Source organism: Leucopleurus acutus (genome assembly GCF_964270905.1).
Source record: "Leucopleurus acutus genome assembly, chromosome: 3".
NCBI lineage: Eukaryota > Metazoa > Chordata > Mammalia > Artiodactyla > Delphinidae > Leucopleurus > Leucopleurus acutus.
The window spans coordinates 16,835,291-16,855,779 of NC_139145.1; the positions used below are offsets into that span (position 1 = coordinate 16,835,291).

Consider the following 20,489-nt stretch of genomic DNA (forward strand, 5'->3'; position numbering starts at 1 on the left):
TTTGCTATTGAGCACCATTTATAATATACTCCAGACAAACAAACAAACAACTTTATAGTACACATGAAAGGCTTATACGTGAAATTCCATGGGTTTTCCAAAAGGAGTAGATCAGAGAGCCAGGTCCCAAAACTCCAGCACTAGTCTTCCCACGAACATGAAGTGACTCTTGGGCCCCTCAGCTGACTTTGCAGAGCAGTGGACAAAGAGGACCTCTGAGTCTCAACCTGGTGTTGGGAAACCTTGGCTCAAAGACATCCTCTGCCTTCCCCAGGCTGCAGAAGCCTCTCAGCCAGCTCTGGAAGCTCCGGACTGTTGCTAAGCCAGCTCTCCACCTGTCTCAAGCTCAGTGGAAATTTGCAGTGTCTCAGAGCGGGTGAACACTGCCTTCATACACAGAGAGACTTCTGAGGACCATCTAGTCTAGAGAACTTTGTGGATATATGGCCCAAGGCACTGAGTATGGCATATGGGGCCGTGGCCACTTGGCCTACAGTTCCCAGAGGGCATCTTTCTTCCTGCAGCAGAAGAGAGATCCCCCTGGGTGTGTCCCACCTGGGGCCCCTCCCTAAATTCTTCCAGCCCCCAAGACACACAGCCCTGCTCTGCTGTGATCTGAGAAGGGAGTGTTCCCATTCTGTGGCTCCCAAGCTGGGTAAACTGAGTAATACTCTGGCTAGGGTTAGTCCGGAGCTTCCTCGACATTCTAGGATGGACCCAAGCAAGCACTGCCCAGTCCTTCAGCCCGTGAGTAGCACCAGCTGCCATGGGTTCAACCAACGAGGGAAAGCCGTGGATGCATTTCCTAATGATAAAGAGACGAGGGTGCAGAAGTGCTTCACACTACATCTTGTTAAAGAAGTGATACTATGAGAGAATTCAGAAAGGTTTCTCCAGTTTGGTTCTTAGGAGCCAGCAAGCTCCTTGGAGACACTGGGACATGTGTGAGCAAGTGTGGAACATGCTGGCAGAGGGGAGAGAGGTAGGCTACACTGGGGAGACGGGGAGGCTAGTTTTCAACCATTTGGAAGGTTAAGCATCATCCCAGATGTCCCTTCACTGTTTCTTACCCCCTTACTCTGTCCGTTGGACCTCTTGCAGAGGTTCACACACACACATGCACAGGTTCCGATAAAGGGTTTTAGCACCTATCGTGAGCCCAGTATTCTCATCCACAGAATGGGGAATGAAATAAGAAAGAGTTCTCTAAGATCTATGACTGGTGAGAATACAAAGGCTTTAGAACTTTCCTGGACATGAAAAGCTTAAGAATTACATGGCAGGCTAGGCCCAGCTAAGGAGCTAATGTGTTTGGGTCTTGTAATTTTGGGAAGTTTAAGCTGCATGTTCACACACACAAAAAAGTGAGCCTTGCCCACTCACTGGACTTTCCAGCAGAGTGCATGCCTCCCTCATCCTTCCAGTGCACTTGGGGAAGGGGAGAGCCTCTCTGGGGAGCCCCGGGTCTGAGGCCAGGCTGGCCAGAGGCGACAAGCAAGGCCAGGGTTAGTGAAGATAAAAGAGGCCTGGGAGAGCCTGGGAGTGCCAGCTGGCCACCACACTCATCTTCATCACCTGCCTCACCACCTCGAAGACTGGAGTTCATGGCCTCCACTTCACCGCACTCATCTTAGTGACTGGTCACTTAGTAAATAAATCATCGTTTCTCCCAAGAGTCCCATGGGGCTTGTGTCTCAGTCTGCAGATTGGCAGGAAATGTCCTGTGTCTCCAGCAAGGTTGTCACCACAAGGAAAAGAAGATTCCCAATCACTTGCTCAGAAACTTGGGGCAAACGTTTTCTCTCTCCGAGTTATCCCTCCTGCCTTCCCTCATCAATGGGGGTTGTAGAACCTCTATATTCCTCTCCAACCCACACTCCACCTCAGTACAGGACATATATATATATATATATATTTTTTTTTCTTTTTACATTATTCTCCCTCTTTGTTTTCCCCAAACCTTTTGGAATCAGGAATCTGACTTCATCTCCACAACACAGGAGTTGCCATCCCATGGAATATCTCTATAAGCAAGAAAAAAAAAATGCTATTGATGCTATCTTTCCATTTTATTACAACTTTCCGAGCATCTCTTTCTTCCTCATCTCATCAATGAGCTCTTGGATTCTTTGGTTCCTGGTCTTTTCGTATGGGCTCGGTCGTCGAGGGATTAGGTTGGGTGGCTGGACTTCATCCTCCAGGCCCTGGATTTTGTAGGGCACATCCACAGCGTTGGTTTCCGGATGGTCCTCGGTGGCACTGGTGCTGGAAGTATTGAGAGGCACCTCCAGGGGTGTGCCTGGCGGAGGCTGCACCTCCATGACTAGAGTGGGCACTGGGAGGGTGGGCATGAGCTCTTCAATGTCATTGTGCTTCCCAGAGGGTGGTTCTGCCCTGTCGTCCACATTGGTGAGGTTGTCTTGCAGGTTACAGGATTTGCAGCACAGCTTATTGTAGCCTGGGATGGAGCAATAGCGAGACAAGACTTCCATCCTACAGAACATTGACTTGTCACCTTGGCAGCGGCCCTCTGAAAGAGAAAAGTGGGACAAATAACCAAAGGACAGGTAAGGGGGACCTTGTTCCCCCACAGGAAGCAGTTTTCTGGAGGAGGCATTTGAAAGAGCCCAGAGACAGCACAGAGGCAAGCGAGCTCACACAGAAAGCCTGTGTGGTTTTGATATCGGGCAGCCTTTGGGCAGGGTGGATCCGGGGACCCCACCCTTGAGTGCTGCCACACAAGCTGTGAGCAATGCTCCCCTCCTCCAAGCAGGCCCTGACTGAGTGCAAATTTTTCAGTATCTCTCAAAGTCTGAGACAGAAATGAGGCCTGTCTATTCTCAGGGAGTGATTCCAAGCTCATCTTAAAGAATGGGACTTTATCAGATGTTCACATTTGATATCCCAGTGGTAACCCCAATGACATTCTTTGGCACAGTTTGACTCTACAGTAATCTTTAAGAGTAACTATAACAAAAGTAAACCTAAAAGAACCAATTCCTAACACCCAAAAGAGCGCATCCCAGAGCCTTGACGGTGGCCTCACCATACTCCTCCACATTTTGTTCCCATCCTCACCCAAACTCTCCAGATGATCTTTGTTTCTGAAAAGGGACTAAATAGAAATTAAAAATCATGCAGACTTATCTGGGATTTCTTCCACTTGCCTCAACTTACTTGAGAGCCTTATGTCCTGCCACTGCTCCATCCACCACGTGGCCCTGCCACATTGAGCTTCTGGCCATTTTCCAAAGTGCTCCAGAGCTTGATGCCTTCACATAGACTAATTCTTCTGCCCAGCACATCCTCCCCTCTCTTTCCCACCCAAGATCTGGTCATCCACATCTGTCTTGTATGGAGAGCCCTGACTCTCTGCAGAGGCCATAGTTGTCTCTCTCTTTCCCTCTTTCCTCATGGCTGTCTTCTCCCTGGCCTGGCTCCAACCCTGGCTGCAGCTGTATTAATATGACCCATCCAACTCCTCTTGTTCTCACTCTCTGTCTTCTTCCTGAATTTTTACCCCCTTCCCTTTCCCTTAACACCTAATTTCACACACAACACAAAAATTGAGATGATTTACAAAAATTCATTCAACATAAAAGAATAAGTCATTTAACAGTATAACAGGGGATATTTGGTCCATTATAAATTCCTGATCACTGACTTCAATGGGCCCAACCCTCCAACTATGTGCCCTGCTCAGTCACTCTCTATTTTTCATAATGGGCATTTCAAACTTTTCCCACATAAACCTCTGCTGTGCCCTCCTTTCCCCTCAGTCTCCCAGGTGAACTCATCTCCTATTTAAAGGAAGGAAAGAGGGGAGGTGGGAAGGAAGGAGGGAGGGAAGGGGCAGCCACTGATGGGGACCACATCTGACATGGTTACTCTGTGCATTAACACAGGGCACGTTCTACATCTGCATGTGAAGCTATGCTAGCTCACTGAAATTTCTCACAATAACAGACAGGCAGGCCCTCTCCCATTCAGGGCCCGTGGTTCTGACATCTGCCCTCTGCATGGCCATTGCTCCAGCTTATAATTTTCCCTTACAGGCTGGCAACCTACTTAGTTGGACACCAACCTCAAACTCCTGGAGCTTCAAACACTTGGACACAACAGGCTACTAGATACCCCTCAACTCCTGTGGTCCCAAAAGTGGATTCCACATGTCTGGCCCAAGCCCATGGCCTTCACTGGCACCACCCATCTCAGAGAATGGCCCTTCATGTGCACAAGCCAGACCCCGGGCATCCCCTGTGCGGTCATCTCCAGGTCTGTCAGTATTTCCCCTGATGCTCTCAGATGTGTCCACGCTCCCCTCTCTCCTGCCTCCACAGTGCCAAGCTACCTTGCCTCTTGGCTGCAACATGGTAAGAGCTTCCTTTCTGCCTGCCTGTCTCCATTCTTCCTCCTTCTTATCTAGCTATCCTGCTGCAAGCAGAATGATGTTCTTCAGCCGGAGATGTGACCTTGTCACCATCCAGACTGAAGCCCTTGTATTGTTCCTCCATTGTTTTCAGGGCGAGGACCCGTCCCTTTCACCTCTCCAGTCTCATTCAGGCCTTGATTGCCTTGCTCTGCAGTGTGCTCTCTGTGGCCACAGGGCCTTTGCACATACTGTGCCTCCCCTCTTCCTCTTATCCCCGAGGCTCAGCTGAAACACATCTTCCTCAGGCAAGCATCCCTTGACTTCCCTTGCAGGTTAAATCCCCCAGTATGTGGTCTTATGGTGCCATGGGTCTCCCTTTCCCAGCATTCCATCCCAGCTACCAAGTCCACATTTAGTTGTTGGATAAGGTAACTAATGCCTGACTTTTTCATTATCTTGAAGCTCCAAAAGGCAGAGCCCCGAGCTGTATCTGGATGCACCTTTATACCAGAGCCTAGAACAGTGAATTGAAGAATGCATAAAGGTGAAAAAGACCAATGTGAATAATTGAGCAAGTCCAAAACAAGGAAATCATGGATTTTAGAATGTCAGTGCTACAGGGAAGAAGAATACACAGAGGCACGTATCATTAGAGAGGGACCCAACCTGGACTCTGAGCCAAAATAAGGAGGAAACATGACTAGGTGCAGGACCCAGGGTATGAAGAGATAAGGACAGATAGGCTGTTTAGGAAAAGCCCTGATCTTCCTAACCTTGAGATGGAGAAATAGGCCCACATGTGGAGGGGAAAGGCAGATGGCCTTGTGCTGAGGGTCGATTCCAGAAATCAGACTAAAAGATGCTGAGATGTGGCTTTCAGGGTTTTAAAACCTTGGATAAAATTTTACACAGATATCCAATATCTGAGACAGATGAAACCAGAACAGTCCTGTTTGAAGCTGGGCAGGTCATGCTCAGAGCCCCTGCTCCCTTCTCCCCTCCTGGTCCCTCCCCGCTCCCTGGCAGTCACTGGGGTAAGCGTGTGGAAACCACCATGACAGCCCTCAAGGAGATACAAGGGGGCTTTGGTAATACTAGGTGCAGCATCTCCCCCAGGCTTTGGCCATCAGCTGGGGCGGGGAGGCCAGAGGCATAGGCCTCAACAAGGATGCAGCCAGGCCTAGCCGTGCTGCTGGGACTGGGGTCACCCCTGCCACACAGACACCCTCTCCTGTCACCTGTGCCTCTTCCTTCACACAAATAACAAGCATCTCCCTCACTTGTCTTTCACCAGGCTGGGATCCGAGAAGCGGGTGTCACATCAGTCTAGGGTAAGGGTCTGCCAACCACTTTTGTGGGCCAAGTTGGTCCCTCCACCTGGTTTTGTAATCAAAGTTTTATTGAAGCAGCCCTGTTGGTGGCCTGCCCGCAGCTCTAGGCAAGGTTCCCTCAGCAGGTATTTCTCCTGATCTGTCTGGGCAAGGAGACTTAGTGGACGCAGTTCATCAGACACAGTTGTCTTGGTCTCCTGTCTCTTGAGTTAGGAGTCTTTCAGTGATCAGAGCTCTGGGCAGGCTGACCCCAGCCACAGCTACTGTGACCCCCCCACCCGAAGGCTGGCATCTGGAACCCGGCCCTGTGTCCTGATGCCCGTCTCCATGGCGCTGGGTGGTCGTCCTTTCTCATGACCTCCCTCCTCCCTGGAACAGGACCCCTTCATGGGAAAGGGAGGGAGAGATGCCCCCTGGCAGGACATGGCCCAGGCCCCAGATTAGGAGGTCCCTGGTTGGACCCTGACCTGCTGTGTGGTCCTTGTCAGCAAGAGGAGTGGACACACAGGCCCTGTGGCTCCTGAGGGTAGGCCTTGGGAGACAAGGCAGGCACAGCTGAGCACACCCGTGTGTAAATGTCACAGGCCAGGTGCTCAGACCTTCGGCTGCCTTGCCCTTCTCCCAACCCAGACTCTCCTAAGACTCTCCTAAGACAGACCTGTTCCCTCCCTGAACAGGTAACCCAAGGCTGACAGCTGTGCCCGGAGCCAGGGTAGTGGCCTGATGGTGGCTCAGGGTATGGTGACCTGGACACTGTCTCAGCTACTAACCCCATATTCCCACTCCATGGGCTGGGATCCCAAAGATGGGGAGAAGCTCACATGGGGCCCTTTTCCCAACTGTGAGAACGTATCCACAAGGAGACAGCCAAGGTGTTCCTGCAAGGTGCTTGTTTAGCACTAAGGATTCAAAACTCAGAATGCCGGTGGGGTGTCTGCACGAGCTGCTGTCACATTTTGAAAAATGCCTGAGGAGGGGGCACATGCCTCAGTGGGGGAGGGGCCCTCAGTAACTACGTTGGGCAGGGTAAGGGGGACAGAAAAGTCACTGGAATCAGAAACCAAGGAAGTAATGGACCAGAACGGCACCTGCAGCCCTGCAGCACCGTTGGTCACAGAGATGAAGAGAAGGAGGCAGCAGCGTGCCAGACCCAAGCACCCAGTTTCACTGAACTTTTATTGAGTTTATTTGTGGGATGCATGACAGGAAGTCTTTCCACTGTTAGTAAGAGTAAAAGGTCATTTTCACAGTCACTTTGGCACACACTAACGTTGTCTCATAAAAAAACCAGAAAAGCAACGACAATGGAACCTATATAATACGTCATTGAATACATACAAAACACTAATAAAATATCCCTGATAAACCAAAGTGCATATTCCGTATTGCACCTTCCCAGAGTCACTCATGTCACTCGCATTGCCTAAGTCAAAGTTGGAAGTTAACAGTCATGAGAATTAGTATGGGTTACACCGAGTATTTACATAACAGTAACTAGTGCCAGGGGAGGGCTGGGAGCTGTCCAGCGGGGATGCTATGAACAGGGGACGGGGCTGGGGAGAGTGAGGGGTGACCGGCGGGAGTGCTACACTGGTCACGCCCAGGGCCAGGCCAGTCGCCCTCTGGTGTAAGGCAGCGCCGGCAGCAGAGTGCCCGGGGCTCCAACAACAGTCAGTGCCGAAGGGCCGCTCAGGCCATGGAGCGGGTCTCCTTTCCACAGAGGTGAGTCCGTGCCTGGGGCCCTGTACAGACTGGACTGGTAAGCCTTACCCTTGACCAAAGGTGGATGAGCGGGCCACCTCCCTCTAGATTGCACTGCCTGCCTCCTGCCTGGGTTGCTAGCAGCCAATTCTGTTACCTTTCAACTTTAAGGCATCTTCTACATAGTTTTATCTAAGCAAAAAAGCGATAAAAATTGAGGTAATTCTGTAGTTGTTCACATGGGTAGGTGGCCGCATCCACGTGAGACAGCCTTTCACTCTCACTCTCTCGCGCCTGTGCACAGGGTCGTGTGTGCACGATGAGAAAGGCCATTGGAGCGAATGGACAGAAAATGCAAGTGGTGGTGTGTCCTGATGTCCCACTGCGGGGACACGTCCCCTGCCTCCTCTGCTTGACCTGAACCCCCAAGGGGACAGGGTACGGGGGCCAAGGGTTGTGTGAGCTGGACACAAAGGCCACAGGAAGCAGGCCACAGTCACACGAGTCAGGAGGACACACAGCACAGGGTCAGCAGCAGCAGCAACAGCAGAGGTGGCCAGGGAGCCGCCGACACACTGCCGGAAACGGGCCGGGCGCCCAGGATGGCGAAACAAAACTGCACACCCGCGAGACCCCTCTGGCCTTGCCTCGCTGGTAAGCGGCGTTTGAAAGAGGACGGGCGGGCTCCGCCTCGATTTCCGACCCGCAGCTCCAGCCTGGAGGGATGTGGCCCCGCAAGGCGGTCACCAAGTGGTCACATTCAAACTTTGGCCTCTGGCCCCTCCAGCACCGCGACAGATCTTTGCCCCTTTAAAAGCCATCACCACGAGGTCCTGGCACCCCCACAAGAGGCCGGTGCCCCGGGCCGTGCCGCTGCGAGACTGGCCCTCCCGGCCAGGCGGCTCCAAAGGGGACAGCCGAGCACAGAGGCCCGGAGAAAACAGATTCAACCAAGAGAGCGCTCAGGAAGAGTCAGGGCAGTTTTCCATAGAAAGAGAGGAGGGGAGCCCACGGCAAGCTCCACAAGGCGCAGGGCATGCACTGGAGGGCAGAGACAGAGTTATAAACGGGCCGGTTACTTGACGAGGTCTTCTGGACTGGTGAGTTGGGGTCTGGTCGGGACAGCCATTGAACTACGTAGCTCTTCTTGGAGGGATCGGAGACGTTTCCTAGAGGGGAAAGAAAGGAGTCTTGGCTGCTGGGGCACCAGGTCTGGGCACCCAACCCACCTACCCCAGGCAGAAGGGCTCCCTGGATTCTGGCATCCCAGGGAGGGGGTGACAGGAGGGCCCCAACTCCCCAGTGTGGCCTGCAAGGCCTCCCTCGGCACAGATGAGCCCCAAGCACCCTGTCCAGGCCCAGTCCTGCCTCTCCCACACCAAGCATCTGGGTCTCAGCTACACAAAGTAGCTTCAGCTACTATCCCCACACGCAGGCCCTACCAGCGCCTCCTTATCTCTGTACTGTCCTCCAAGTCCCCACCGTGCCCTGCTCTGGGCTGAGCAGTGCCCTGAGTGCTGGCTCTGGAAGTGCAGGGAACAAGTGAATCCTGGATCTACCCTCTCCTCAGCTGGGGGAGGCACACCTGACCCCCCGAGCTCCCTGCTCCGCAGAAGGGACTCATGACTGGATTTACGTCTTCAACTGTTGTGGGGACCGAGAGAGCTGACGTGTGTCCAGCACTTGGCCAGGATCTACACGCAGCCAGCATTCTGGTTGCTCTCCTTGCAGGGTGGCAGGCGCCCCCTACTCATACAGGCACCCTCTACTCGCATGGGCATGGGCTGAGCCCCGATGTGCAGTCACTGTGAATCCGGTTTCTGTCTCCCAGACCAAAAGGGAGTGCCAGGAAGGCAGGGATGGACTGAGTCCACGCCATCCTTCACTAGGGCTTGGCCTGGAGATGAGCATGGCAAATGCCAGTTCCTTCCATTTCCTGCCAGAGAAAGGTCCCAGCCTAGGCCTGGGCGGGCTTAGCTTCTCCTTCAAGTTCACAGATGCTGAGTTCGACCAGTTGTGGGAAGAGCCACATTTGCCTGGACCGCCGCCCTCCCCTGGGCTTGCTGCATGCAGAAGGCTTACGGGGACAGGGGCCAAGCCTGCAGATCCTGGCCGTCTCAGGCCGCTCCTCCCGGCAGACACCGAAGCTGTCGTCCATGGTTCGGCAGAGCACCGGCCGTTCCTGGGTGCCGTTGCCACAGGTTACCGAACACTGCAGGCAGAGCGTTACCAGTTAGGGCCCGCTTCCCATGCTAGGCTGGGTCTGAAAGGGCTCCCCAAGTGGGTGACCCCACAATACGTGGAAGGTGGGGAGGCACAAAGGGTAGAGGGTGAGCTAGAGCCCTGCCCTGTCTAGCCCTAGCCTCGGGCAGCTGCTTCAATCTCCTGGGCTCTAGAGTGAGTTAGAGAAAACAAATATGCAGGGCCAGATAGGGCCTGGCACTTCTGGCTTCTCAGCGAGCACCTCCCTCCTCTGGCTAGAGGAGGCCCAAGGCCCAGAAGAACTGCTATGCACTGGGGGCCACTGGGAAAGCTCTGCCTGGGTCCAGGAGGCTTCGGCAGAGGACCCTCCCTCCCTCTGGACACAAGGTTCTACACCACCAGCACCCTCACTGTCCCCTCCAGTCTCGGGCCCCCTTGGCCTCACCACATTGGGAGGGACCCGAATGAGCAGTCATGCCCAGACTCGTGGCTCTGCTCACAACTCAGCCCAGCCCTGCCAAAGGATGATTCTCAAGTGTTCGCCTTGTGTGTGACAAAGGGTTGACTCAGCAGGCGGGGTTGCTCAAACCTGCCCAGTCCCAAGAAAGGCGTATTTTCAGGGCTGGCCCTTGGGCAACTCCTGGGAACCAAGTTCATGGAATGGTCTGTCTGGTAAGAGCGTTTTTGCGTGCCTGAGGCCTCGGATCAGGCTGCACCAATTTGTTCGGTTGGTTTACACCAACAAGATGATTTATGGTGAGCGTCCGCTTTCGCTGTGGGGTCTGGGGCTTCAGTAACTGATGTCAGTCATGCAGGCACCCGATACCTATGTGACTGATCCCCAGTGAAAATCCTGGGCACCTAGATGTTTGTGCCTGGTTTCCTCCAGACTTCACCGAAACACTTTTTCCCTTTGCTGATTCTACGCTGTGTGCTTTCATTGTAATAAAGCATAACCATGACTACAGCAACTTCTGAGCAAATCATTGAGCCCAAGGTTGGTCCTGGCAACTCCTGACCCACCAGGCCCGGGGGCTGGATGTCAGTGCTCACATCAGCTCAGCCCTGACCCCAGAACGGCTCCTGCAGCCCGAGACTATCCTTTCCAGTCCAAGTCTAAGCCCTCCCTTGCCTGTGTTTCCTCCTGCAAGTCTGACCGGCCTTCTAGCCACACCTCTGGCCCCCAGAGACAAAAGCCCAGGCTTCCCTTTGTTTCCTGGAGCCCAGGCTGTCCCCAGTCTCCTGGGGGTCCTGTCCCCAGGAGCATGGGAGCCTCGACCCTGCAGAGTGAAGATACACATTCCACTGAGTTTCCCATAGCCATGTGGAACCACGGGTGCCCTGAGACCTACGGGATGTGGCCCAGGGCAAGAACTGCATCCGGGCCCAGGTGCAACGCCCTGGCCACTTCAGTCCCACCCAAGCTTGGTTTGGGGGCTGAGGACACAGGGCCGGGGCACTGCTTACCTGGGACCAGGGTCCGGCCCGCCACCGACCGGGACAGAGCTCACGGTTGCAGGCCCGGCGGCCCTCGGGTCGGGCGTCATTGCAGTGCTTGGTGTGCACGGAGCGGGTGGTGTTGTTGTGCAGCGGCTGAACGCAGCGCACGGAGCGAACCTGCATGCCCGTCCGCCCACAGCTCTGACTGCATGCCTCCCACTCGCCCGTGACCCACCTGTCAGGGCAGAGCAGCACACGGTCAGCCCCTGGAGAATCACCCTGGCTGAGGCCCTGGTGGACAGAAGCAAGGCAGCCTGCTCCTCCAGGCGCATCTTTACCTACTGTCAGAAAGGTGCCCTGGAGGCTAGCTGGGCCCCTGCCTGAGGGCCTGCAGACGATGAACCCCAAGCATGCCCACGGCTGGGAGATCCTGACTGGGATGTGGCCATGGAGAGCCGGCCTCTGTCTCTTCTTCGGCTCCTGGCTCTGCCCTCTGGCCCCAGCTTCCGCTGACATCACCAACCCTTCCGGGCAGCAGCATGGACACACTCAGCACCTGTCCCCGAACAGCCCCCACCTGCCTTTTACCCACCATCTTCCCCACTCAGGGTCCTGAAAAAGGAACCTGGGCCCAGAAATGCAGCCCTGTCAAACCCCGGAGCCAAAGGGTCATGGCTGTGGCCATTCCAAGGCCTCAGCCTCTGGAATGAGCTGCTTGGGAAACATCTACCACCGGACCAGAAGCAAGTCCTGCACCCTCGGAGCCTCAGTTTCCCCATCTGAGCATTACCACTTGTTGTCATTTCTAAGATGCACATTATTGTTTCCGTCTAGCAGGTCTGAAGCAGGGGGGCGCTGCACAGCCTGCAACATCTTAGACTCCATAGAACGTGGTGAGTGAGGAAGAATCTGTCAAACGTCTCAGGGCACGTGAGGCTCAGAGCATCCAGGGAACCCGATCCTGCACCACCCTCCGCAGGAGCCCCAGGGCTCTCCCTCCCCTCCTCTAGTGGGGCTGGGGGTCGGGGAGTCCTGGCACTCACACGGGCTGGGAGCACTCCTGTGGGTTGCAAGCCCGGCGGATGGCTTTAGGCTTCGAGAGGGAGTCGCAGAAGCCTCGGTGCACCATCTTGTGGTCCAGCCTCCGGCGGCAGCCATACTTGGTGAACTGGGACCCTGAAGACGAGAGCTCGAGGGGGCTCAGTGGGACAGTATGGGCCCTCCAGCAGGCGTGGAGGGGTGGCTCCTCAGGTCACTTAGCCCAGTTCTCCCTGCCCTGCTAATGGGGTGGGGGGGCCGAGCAGGGACACATCTAGCCTGGTGTCTACCCAGCACCCCAGGCCAAGTGAGGGTGACAGGCCAGGGAGAGTAGCCCCCTTCTCTACTGCCCTTTGGCTGGCTTCCTGGGGCAGGAGGGAAGGTTCTATTTCCTCTCCCGTTGTTTAGTCATTTACTCCACCTTGAATTAATGTGCTCTGAGGACCTGGCTAAACATGGAATACAGCCTGCAAGGCTCCTCCAGCCAGTCTAGTGTAGCAGTTCTCTGCTGGTGGAGATTTTGCCCCAGGGACATCTGGCAATGTCTGGGACACTTAGTTGTCACAACTGGGGGAGGAGAGGCCACCGACATCTAACAGGTAGAGGCTGGGGATGTTGCTCAGCATCCTACAATGCACGGACTACCCCCCACAATGGAAAATTATAGACTCCAGAATGTCAACAGTGCCAAGTCTCAAAACCTCAGCCTAGTGGGTTAGACATGAGAGAATATGACTGGGCAGCCTGATCTAGCCTGGGCATCTGGGTGTGTCCTGGGAAACAGAGGATGGAGGTGTGCTGATTTAGTGGGAAAGCGGTGGAAGGGGCTCCCAGGGGAGGAGATGGCCTATGCAGAGGCCCTGAGGCAGGAGCACGGCGTGTCCAGGAAAAGCACTTAAGGCCAGTGTGGACAGGGCTGAGTGAGCAAGGGTTGGGGGTGCCAACGGCAGTGGGAGAAGTCAGCAAGTTGCTTGTACCTTGGAGGCCATGAGGAGAATTTTGTTTTTTATCCCAAGAGCAGAAGGAGCTGCTGAAAACTGTGATCACAGAAAGGGGTATGGTCTGATCTGCCCCTTTAATAGGTCACTCTGAGGGCAAGAGTGGACACACGGGGCCAGTTGGGTAGCGAGGATGGTGCCAGGACTGGGAAGATGGTAACAGCAGATGCGTCCAAGAGATACACAGGAGGGAGACTCAACAGGATGTGCTGATAAAATCCAGGGGACCGGGAGGCTCAGTGGAAGCCTGGGGTGCCATCCGCCCAGGCAGGAGCACTGGAAGATGAGCCCTCCATCCGCCTGGGCCTGGCAGTGGGTGCCCCGCCCACTGGGCAAACTCCCTCTGTTGTCTAGGTGTGGGACACTTCATGGCGCCTGAAGGAGGTCTGTCCTGGCCACCTGCTCCTGCAGGCTGAGCTCTCTTCTCCTGCCTTTTATCTCCTCCAGCCCCATAGGAGCAGTGACTACACTGAGCAGATCAGAACTTCCTGTCTGTCTGTTATGTCCCACCCAACTGTGGACTCTTTGAGGTCCAAAGCATGTGGGACCTCTCTGCACCCAGCCCTGCCCCAGGGAGGCAAGCCCTTTCTGCATTCGGAAAGGAGGGATCTCTGCAGAGGGGGCCTCTTCATTGGTCTCCAGCATGGCCTGACCCTTTCCTGTGACCTGCCTCGTGGTGTCACAGTAATCCATCCAAGCCACACCCTCATAGCCATCTCCCGCCAGGCCGGACTTCCCTCTCATACCATGCAGGTGGGTGCTGGTGTCATCCAAGCCCCACACATGCCCCCTGGCTGCCCTGAGCACCTGCTCTTCCTGCCCACCCTCTGGCACCTCCCTAGTGGGGCTAGGCCCTTGTCACCCAGGCAAAGGTCACTGGTTTGGGTCTAGTGTTCTCATACCTGGCACATCCCTCATGCCAGGCGGTCAGCAGGGACCATGGACTTAGGAAGCTCCTCATCCAGGAGACCCCTCCTGCTCGGCCCCGACCTCCTCTGGGGCCCCAAATCTGAGAAGGCCCCTCACCTCCACCGCAGGGCTTGGAGCAGGGAGACCACTTCTTCAGGGCCCACTCGTAGCCCACGGAATTGTCCTCCAGGACATTGTTGCCGTCCACATTGAGCGAGTCCTCATGGATCATGTATTTGTAGGTCAGCGAGATGCGGGCGTCCCCCTGCGGGATGACCTGCCCCGGAGACGGACGTGAATGTGTCTGCCCACCACCACCCTCCCTCGGCGACCAGGTTAGGAAAGTCAGCCCAAGGAACATGCGTGGCCAAGTCTCATTATTCACGGTACTCAGGTTCTAGAAAGTCCCGGCAAACACCGAATCTGCCAGTACTGAACCGCTGCTCGCAGGGGAACATGGCATCAGGGCTTGCGAACCTCTGGTCGTGACAGTTTCATTGACAGTCAATGCATAAGCTTATTCTATGTGCGTTTCTGTTTAAAGACACCTTAATTAGTACATGCCATTGATTCATTAACACTGAACTCACGGCCAGCACCTGGTTACTTGTGCCTGGACGCAGCTCATCTAACACATGCGCTCTCTCCTTAGGGTAAACCTGCAGCTTCCTGATCAGAGGAACACCAGACCCATGCTTGGGGCCATTTTAAACAATGAAATCATCCCCCAAAAGCACAAAAATGCGGACAACATGGCAGTAAATAGAGTGTGAAAAAGACGCTTGTTTGCAGTAGCAGCTGAAACAAGAAGCAGAGCCTTGCCTGTTTCCGCCTCCTCACATTTTCCCCTGCTCCACTGCAAGTACAGGCAGACCTTGCTTTACGGCGCTTTGTTTTACTGCGCTTTGCAGATATTACGTTTTTTGGGGTTTTTTTTCTTTTTTGCGGTATGCGGGCCTCTCACTGTTGTGGCCTCTCTCGTTGCGGAGCACAGGCTCCAGACGCACGGGCTCAGCAGCCATGGCTCACGGGCCCAGCCGCTCCGTGGCATGTGGGATCTTCCCGAACCGGGGCACGAACCCGTGTCCCCTGCATCGGCAGGCGGACTCTCAACCACTGCGCCTCCAGGGAAGCCCCGTTTTTTTACAGATTAAACTTTTGTGGCAGCCCCACATCCAGCAAGTCTATTGGTGCCATTTGTCAACAGGATTTACTCACTTTGTGTCTTTGGGTCACATTTTGGTAATTCCCACCATATTTCAAACTTTTTCATTATTATTACTTTTATTATGGTGATCTCTGATCAGTGATCTTTGATGTTATTGTTGTAACTGATTTTTTGCTTTGTATTTTTAATCAAGGTATGTACATTGTTTTCCTTAGACCTAAGGCTATCACACACACTGGGAAACCAAAACGTTCACGTGACTTGCGTTATTGCCATATTCACTTTACTGCGGTGGTCTGGAACCGATCCTGCAGTATCTCCTGAGGTATGCCTGTATTGATTTTGGGATTAGACATACTTTCAGTAGGTGAAGTTACCAATACAGAAATGGCAGATACTGAAGCCTGACTGTATATGCACTGACAAAGGCAGGGCGCCAAAGGCGTTTCTGGGGATGCAAAGTACATGCAGCCGAGGTGAGCAGAGCGGAGCACAGCGCACATGAAACACCCCATCCCCACAGCTGTGCACTCTGGTGTGGGGCGCTGGGTCCGGGTGCCTGAACCCAACCATGGTGTGCTCACCTTAACGGAGGGGCAAAAGTCATCTGAGCCTTACCTGTAGTGTTTTAACTTTTTTTACTGATAAAATGTATTATGTATGCAATTAAAGTTAATTTTTAATAAGTGAATCAGGAAATCAAGCCCCCTCTGTACTCCCATCACCAGGAGCAGCCTGTGGTCCTGGACTCAGGAGACCTGGGGTCCAGTCGTGTTCAGGGACAAAGTCTAGTGTGACCTGGGTCTAGCAGTCCAATTTCCTGAGCCCCATTGGTCACCCCCAGAGAGTGGCTGGGTTTGGATACAGTGGCAGACATGAATAAGCATGATGAAAAGTGGTCATGAATGTCACCCAGAGGGGGAAACCTAATCGCTTGCAGGGGATTTTGTCTTTAGTCACCCAGGGGTCGATACAGGGCCCAGAGCCCAACTGGTGGCTCCATGTCTGTTCCTTGCTCTGACACAGAGATAGAGACCCTTGGTCCAAAAGTCAGGCCAGAGAGGCTGTTCAGAGCATGGTCCGAAGTATGCAGGGAGGCTCAGGGTTCCCAGGCACCCCTCCATCCCTTCCCCAGCAGCTACTTGCCCCCTGTCTGGGCAGCCAGGACGCAGTGGGCCTGGCCCCTGCCTCGACTTACCAGCACCGTGATGGTCCCGTGGAGGGGGCCCATGGTCTGCAGCGTCTCCCGGCCATCCTCATCCCGGTACTCCCACTCCACACCCATGGCAATGAAGGATTTGGAGTTGGGATCCACGTCATTCTCTTCATTTAGTATGAACTTGCCTGTCTCCAGGTTCTTGACGGCTGAGAATGGCAGAAGACAGCCAGTGTCACCCAGGGGCAGAACTGCGGGAAGGCTGGCAGGGTATGCTGGTTTGAACAGGTTGGGGGAGTTACAGGGAACAGAGCCCCTCGTCTCCCAGCTGTCTTCTGCCAGGGGCCCGTCAGTCCCACTGACAGCCCAAATCACCTTGGGAACCTGACTTGCCCTTTTTCTCTCAGCCAAAACTAAGTTTCCCTCTAACCCTGCCCTTCTGCCAGGCCCAGGGCCCTTTCCTGGATCTGCCCCTCAGGCCCTGAAGGAGATGCTACATGGCAAGGGACTCGGCAGGCATCAAGGCCACCTACTTGCTGTCTACTTGGAACACTCAGTGGGCTCTCAGAGCCACTGCCCTCCCTGCCCCAGCCCCCCGGGTGAGGGGCATCTGCTGGACACCAGGGCACAGGGCTGGGTGAGGGCTTCCTTTCCTGGGGTGAGCATACGTCCCATATGTCTCCCCACCCTGCTGGTAACTGTGGCTCGGCCTGGGTCCCCACCAGTTCCCTACAACCCAAAGAGGCCTGACCTGGCCCGGGGACCACTCAGGCCACTAGGCATCCACAAAGAATGTCTAGGAGCCGAGAATCCACTGGTCAGGAAGCCCCACGCTTCCCACAGTGGAAGGTGTCTGCTGGGGGTCTGCTGGAAGATTTTAGGTGGTGTCACAGACTGGGCACAAAAATCATGGGATCACAGAGTTAGGAAATCATTCCCTTCACAAGTCTCCTGGAATCCCCTGAGAGCCTCAGCAGGCGCCAGGAGGTCCTCAGCTTGTCACTAACCCTCCCTCCTCTTGTGCAGGGAGAGCAGGAAACAATGTTTAGATAGAAGTGTCTTTTTTTTCAGGGATCAACTTTCATATTTGCCTTCTACTTAAGGCAAGTGCCACTGGCTTTGCATTTTGGGATAGCAACATAAAGTCTCCTCTTAAAATAAGGAAGAAAGAAAATTCATATTAAAAAGAGTGGTTGTCTGTCTCGCGTCAGTGGCGGGGGCCAGATGGAGGCAGTCATGGAGCCCCTGACCCAGTCTGGCCTCCAGGGCACAGGGAGGAAGGTCGGGGCCCAAATTGGAGGAAGAGACTTGTATGGGGTCCCCTCAGTGACCTACTTCCTACTTCACTTCCTCCTTCGGCCTTACATCTTGGTGGGCGGCATGGATGGGTGAAGCCCCTTTGAGGAGCCCTAGGCAGCCTGGAGGAGCACAGCCCCATAGGGGGCTGCCATGTGAGAAGGGGGCACTCAGAGTTGTTAGAACATCCAAATTTTCAAAAGATGCCAGGAATCCCTATTCCAAAAGAATCACTTGAATTTAAAATGAAACTAAATGAAAAAATGCAAATACGTCATAGAAGCCCATCTACCAGCTGGCCTCAGCAGCCGCTGCTTAAGGACCTTGCCTGCCTTCCAGTGGACAGGGGGCTTCCCCCTTGGCCTCAAGATGGACTTAGGGTGGGGAGGTGTGGCATGTTTTAAACACATGTCCCTCCACAGCTGCTGCCAGGGAAGCCCTCTGATCCCAACCCCTGGCCTCTCCATTGGGAAATGATTCCAGGAGACGTCCACCAGGTGGGCCAGGCCAGGGACAGGGGAGATGGGGCTGCAGCCACGCCTCTCAGCTGGGTCCCTGATCCCTGGAAGAGTCAGGCTGCAGATTCACCACACTGCCTGGGCTCCGACACTCACCCAGGTGGTGGCTGGTGGTGTCTGCCTCCTGGATAAGTAGGTGTCTGGCTCCTGCCGGGATCTCAAACATCTTGATGTAACCTTTGTTGGGATGTGGGGAGACAAAGCCAAATGAGAAGGGAGAGGCCGTCGAATGCAGACAATGCCAGGAGGGCCTTGCCCTCGAGGGTGGTTCCAGAGCCCCCAATGTTTTATGGGCTCTGACTGCCCACCCAGAGAGGGGTCCACGGGAAAGCTAGCACATCCCAGCCAGCCACAGCCCTTTGCTCATCTTCAAATCCAGGTGCTCCTTCAGCCTCCTCCATTGAAAACTTAGTGGGCGTCCTCGTGAGTGTGCCTGGAGTCACACCTGGGCACGGAGCTAAGATGCCACATCCAGGAGGAGGCCTTCAGCAAACTGCTTGCCCTCCCTGGACCTCGGCGGCTTAATCTGCAAACTGAAGACAGCCTGCTCACGTGGGGCGATGCAGAAGGTCAGCTCCTGGCACCCTGGCACCAGCTCTGAGTGGAGTCTGGCAGGTTTGTCCCATGGCCTTCTTCCAAAAGAGGCGAACCAAAGTGGCTTCTCACCATTTTGGACAGAGGTAGAGCAGTCCGCTGCTGCAAGCCCACCCTGAGCACCGAAGCCAGACGGAGGTACCACTGTGGAAGGAGGCTCACCAAGCGGTCTGTTTTCCCAGAGCCCACCTTGGCCAGGGACCCCAAGTTCCCCAGGCCCATCCTGTGGCCCTGTGGGGACAGGCTTACATGTCCCTAGGCCACAGGCTGCACTGACAGCCCATCAAAGTCCTGCTGACAGGTGGCTGGGGGTAGCGAGCAAGGGAGGCCAGCTGGCGACCGGAAAGCCTTGGAGGGCTGGGGAGGGTGCCCTCAAGTAAAGACTTCTAAGACCCACCCTGTGCACATATACCCTGGCATTGTCCCTGTCCCTGCCCACCCTGGGGCCTGGCGCAGCTGCCCCTGGCCTGATTCTCTCTCCACCTCACCCTCCCAGACTTACACCCCCTCTCCCGCAAACATCTGAGAACCCGGTCAGAGCCACCCGGCCAGGTGCTGTAGACATTCAGGCCTGGGTGCCCTGGGCAGGGGGAGGGAGGGGCGCACTCACCGAGCTTCTTGGGCGAGCGTGTGAATGTGCCCTTGACCACCTTGCAGTGGGAATTGTCCCCTCCACACACACCACACTTGTCCTCCTGCTTGCTGGAGCCGATCACCCCGTCGCAGCCCACCTTCTGCAGAGGGGTGGGGAGGTGCAGTGTACACTCGAGACTCCCTCTCCCTACCTGTTCCCTCCACAGCCCAGGTCAGGGCACCCCTTCTTAGCAGTTCCTGATGCAGGGGAAGGAGAGGGGGCTTTGGAGCAAGACAGACCCTGTGTGCCCACCCAAGGACCAGCCTTTCCCCCTCACTCATCCACTTGTCTGGACAGTGTGACCTGTGGAGGGCTCTGTACAGCCTAAACAGGGCCTGGTCCTGAAGCTGCCCTGCCACAGCACGCTGGTGTCCTAATGGACATATCAGACATGGCCTCTGCCCCTTCTCCCGGCTGTCCACGCAGCGCAGCCCCAGAGGCGGTCCCTCCATGGCTCGCACCCAAAGCTTAGGCCAAGATGTCCCTCCCTCACACTGCCCCCAGGAACAATGTCCTCTTCAGTCTGTCTCGGGGTGTCTGGGAAGGAGGTGACAAGAGTTGGTAGGAACACTTTTGTCTTCATTCTCTCAACCGATCCTCTCAACACTGTCCACTCTAGTATTGAAAATTGTTCCACACAGAGCAGGGACGTTCCTTGCCCAGGGCCACCTGGCAGAGGCAGTAACAAATTCCGGTTCTGTTACTCTCTATAGCCCTGCCGATAGCACACCATTCCCAGGGCCCCAGAGCTCTGCGGGGAGCAGACCCTGGGTCTGAACACACTGCCTGAGGCCACTTTCATATCCATGACCACACTCAGCAGGGAAGACAACCTCTCCTCCTAGCTGGTCTGCTCGCCATCTGATCTGAGTGCACCATAGCACCACAGGTTTCCCTCTTCGCCCTGCCTGCCAGGAAGCCCAGAGCCAATTCACCCCTCAGGATCCGCCTATCACCGCCTCTTGTAAGACTGCTTCCTTTCCCTTTGCTCTTTGATTTATTTATTTTTTTTGATACATCTTTTTCGTATTTTATTTTTGCTTTTTTAAAATACACACTTTAAAAAATTTTTTTATTGCTTCACAATATTCTGTTAGTTTTGCTCTTTGATTTCTGACTTTTGTCTTACAAA

The 20,489-nt window shown here is 54.7% G+C and overlaps 1 protein-coding gene across 1 annotated transcript in view; it reads right to left on the reverse strand.

The window, feature by feature from the left end:
• Nucleotides 1–2,072: 2,072 nt before the first annotated feature.
• Nucleotides 2,073–20,489, reverse strand: part of ADAMTS2 (ADAM metallopeptidase with thrombospondin type 1 motif 2) — a gene marked incomplete at both ends in the record, with an annotated part of 245,196 nt that continues 226,779 nt past the window's right edge. Inside the window, 9 exons of the mRNA XM_082836631.1 lie at nucleotides 2,073–2,530; nucleotides 8,484–8,573; nucleotides 9,487–9,616; nucleotides 11,074–11,281; nucleotides 12,090–12,222; nucleotides 14,109–14,268; nucleotides 16,358–16,524; nucleotides 18,226–18,306; nucleotides 19,334–19,457. Coding sequence (XP_082692757.1) covers nucleotides 2,073–2,530; nucleotides 8,484–8,573; nucleotides 9,487–9,616; nucleotides 11,074–11,281; nucleotides 12,090–12,222; nucleotides 14,109–14,268; nucleotides 16,358–16,524; nucleotides 18,226–18,306; nucleotides 19,334–19,457 — 1,551 coding nt within the window. The remainder of the gene's footprint in view (nucleotides 2,531–8,483; nucleotides 8,574–9,486; nucleotides 9,617–11,073; nucleotides 11,282–12,089; nucleotides 12,223–14,108; nucleotides 14,269–16,357; nucleotides 16,525–18,225; nucleotides 18,307–19,333; nucleotides 19,458–20,489) is intronic.